The 3,467-nt window shown below is 44.2% G+C and overlaps 1 protein-coding gene across 2 annotated transcripts in view; it reads right to left on the bottom strand.

Annotated features, from left to right (window-relative positions):
* Window positions 1-357: 357 nt before the first annotated feature.
* Window positions 358-3,467, bottom strand: part of LOC119222185 (glucosidase 2 subunit beta-like) — a 71,480-nt gene continuing 68,370 nt past the window's right edge. For both annotated transcript variants that reach the window (XM_062560874.1, XM_037478586.2), the window contains exons 14-15: window positions 2,999-3,098; window positions 358-1,154 (exon numbers count right to left, since the gene is read on the bottom strand). In XM_062560874.1, coding sequence (XP_062416858.1) covers window positions 1,017-1,154; window positions 2,999-3,098 — 238 coding nt within the window. In that variant the 3' untranslated portion in view covers window positions 358-1,016. The remainder of the gene's footprint in view (window positions 1,155-2,998; window positions 3,099-3,467) is intronic.

Below are 3,467 nucleotides of genomic sequence, written 5' to 3'. Positions count from 1 at the left end.
AAATGTTAGCCTAGACGGCTCTCTCTTAATGAGCCCTGCTGCAAAACACACACAATCTATTACATAACATCAGAAGTAGTAGTAGAAGAAGCACAGTGAGGAGAAGAAACTTGAGAAGTTACATTCAGTGCACAATGACTCACCATCTGTAGCTGAACGTGGTGAGGGACTGTACATTAGTGCAATGCGAGATCTGTAGGGCTATAATGAATGTTTAAACCACTTTAAAATGCATTATGGCTTGTTCAGGAAATGGTATAACATGGTAATAGTAAATCCTATCTAAGACAGGTATGGTTATGATAAAGCATGTAGTTTTGTTTGTGCTCATGGATCATTTGTTTTTCGATACAGTGGTGTACACATCTTGAGCGTTTATTGTGAACATACTGATATATAATACAGTGAGAATGGTGTTTTCTCTTTATATTTTTTTTCCTTTGTCAACAAGACACTCGTGAAAGAACCAAAGCAAACAGCGTGTCATTTTGCCATCAATACTTCTCGACCTACTGACCCCAGCATATTCTTTAAGCAAGAAGATTAAAAAAATCCGTTATAACTGTTTGAAAATAGATTATAGTTGGATTTCTTAACAGAACAGGGAGGCACATTCTAATCAAACATAAGTAAAGACTACTTTCAGATGTGGGTTAAAGACATATCTACATATGGACTGATTCAAAATGTATGGATAATGTTTACCATAATGAATGAAATTCTCAACCCATTCATGTGTTTTAGTAGTTTGAATAACAATGAAAGGTAACCCATATGAGGTATATAGTGCAGATTAAAAAACACTTCATTAAATGCTGTATACAAACAAAACACTAAAGTGGTCTAGGTGCAGTGTTATTGAAAATCAGATTCTGACCTTAGCAAGACTTGCTTGGAAGTATATATGTTCTGACAACACAGATGTCAGAGGGGACCCTCAGGACCCCCGCCTGTCACCGCAGGCTAGCCAAGGGGGCCTAAATTAATCTAGACCGGGCCAGTAAGGGAAAGGGGGGTCACAGTTCACTGTGTATGCCCCGCTGCTTCAGCACCGGCTGACAGGCCACGGGAGTCTGAAAGTCCATGATGTACTGGCATTTGCTGGGCTCCTTCACCGATCGCAAGGCTGTCGCTGTTCCGCATGTCAGCGTGACCTAGAAAAAAAGCACAAAGGAAGGAAGTCGAGGTGGTGCAGTTTGACCGAGTCAAGAGCAACGCCAGTCTCGTCTCCTGAAGGAGGGAGGCTGGCTGAAGATGCTTTCCCAACTCTTGTTTTAGGGCTTCTGGCAGCGATTTCGGACTTTTCGGTGCGAGTGGGTAAGATTCATGCCAGATGCAAACATAATCAGGTTCGTGGTGAAATACGTGAGGGGTTTCATCACATTCCCCACGTGTGAGCAGTGATTACCAGCGCAGCGACTGCGATAGGTGACTCTGACACCTTCTGCAAGCGAGTACAAGGGGAAAGCAAGTTATTTTACTTCTAAGGGGGTTTCCATAGCAACCCCTCTACCGAACACAAAGCAGCTGGAGAGGGATGGCAACTTGACAGGTATTATTGTACTTAAGTTTCGGGCTCGTACAACCGGGGATTTGATTTTCGGGCTCATACCGATGGATTAAGAAAAATCAACAACAACAAAAAAACAGTGTTCTGTGTGTGTACAAGATGATTGTTGATTACATTTTCCCTCGCAGGTGCCGGAGCGCAATATTTGGGGGCAATGCTTTGCGCTTTGTCAAATCCAACAAAAGAACCGGGGTGATGTCATCATGGTTCCTCTAGCTTGGACTGTCAGCCTAGTCATTTAAAAACATGAGGCCTGGGAGGTGTGGTGTCTGTAAGAGGAAGGCAGGCTGGAGGAATAGTCCAATGGAAGTTGCTTTTATCCTGAAGCATGAGACATGTAGCATTTAAGAGCTCGGGCGACACAAAAATAATTCTAAATGGAACAATGGGTACATCTGAATAAAAGCTGTTTGGGACAAAAAAAAGATGTAATCCGGCCATTCAACCTGGATCTTATTTTTATAGCTTTTGCCATCATAACATTCACTTCATGATGTTAACCAAAAGCAATTGCGGCAACTTGGGAACAAAACAACGTCATCAGACATATTCAAGTAGAATATTATCATGACCAACAGAAAATTAAGGCTGACTCTACAGAATCGGACTTTTATGAAGATAAAGTGTACGATCTGGACTCACGGTGCAGGCAGGAAGGAATTTAATTATTAGCTCAAACAGCTGAGTTCACCCTCCCCTGCAGAGTCTCGAGATCTGCGGGTGCGTAACGCTGCCGCAGAGAGCCAGAGCCCTCACCAAAGACGAGATTCACCATCTCAAATCTAATGAGCGTCGACTTCTGACGAGACTTCATTCATGCCAACTGCACTCGGTTAGGGAGTCGTATCAAAGGAATTACATTTAGTCTTTTCAAAAGCAGGCCCCTCTTTGGGATATTATGAGCTCATACATTTGCAAACGACATTTATTGGACTGATTTGAAGAGTGTGTGGGGGGGGGGGGGGGGGGAAATGAGATAATTAAATGTGAATCACTATCAAATTGAGTAAATTCCCGCACAAAAATGGAAATTGTTTCCATAAAAGATGGGTTAATAATGTTAAAAAAAAAAAAAGGGTGCAGGGAGAGAACGCCGACATTCAGCGTAAAGCGATGCAGTCTGACAGGGGGAAAGGCAAGTCAGCTGCGGCTCGGGGCTAAACATATTTTTGGCCCGGGCTGCTGAGTGGGCCATGACGACAGGACCCCTTTTACTGACTGAGGTGTTGAGGCACACGTGCCACGGGCAGGACGCGGCGCGCAGGGAGCAGGCTGCGTGCCGAGACTTTTTGGACTCGTGCAAAACGGGCTTTTGTGGAATTTACACGACTGGACGGAAATGAGTGAGGTTCCATTGATCCGGCTCTTATATGCTGCCTGTACTTACCTGTGTGTGTGTACAGTGTGTGCAGTGTGTACAGTGCTTACCGTGGTACTGCGGGAGCCTCCTTGCCAGCAGGGCTCTCCGCTCTCATACACCATCCGGCCGTACCGGTTCTCCGGTGCTCCTTCCCACATCCCCCACCTCCTGAAATAAAAGTGCATTATAATATTTTCATCAAATGCATTTGGAAATTGTCCATTAGTCGAGCCAAACAAAAAGAAGTAAGCCCCTAGCATTTTATACTTTTTTTTTTTTTTTAAAGGAAAAAGTGTGCACAGAAACTTCCTTCAAACACCGATTGAAGGCCGGTTTGTTGAAAATCGGATCCTCGTAGAGAGAAAAAATAAATAAAAAGCTGGCCAGTCTGGCAGCCCTCCGTTGGATCTTGGCACCCGATGCTCACGCGTCCCCTCTCTCTCTCTCTCTCTCTCTCTCGTTCTCTCTCTCTCCCCAACAATGGAAAGGAAATATCAATTAGCATTTCCCTCAGAGTAAAGCCCGTGTGCAATGACG

Source organism: Pungitius pungitius, chromosome 1, assembly GCF_949316345.1.
Source record: "Pungitius pungitius chromosome 1, fPunPun2.1, whole genome shotgun sequence".
NCBI lineage: Eukaryota > Metazoa > Chordata > Actinopteri > Perciformes > Gasterosteidae > Pungitius > Pungitius pungitius.
The sequence above is the reverse complement of the archived record's forward strand: the minus strand, read 5'-3'. Positions and strand labels throughout refer to the sequence as shown.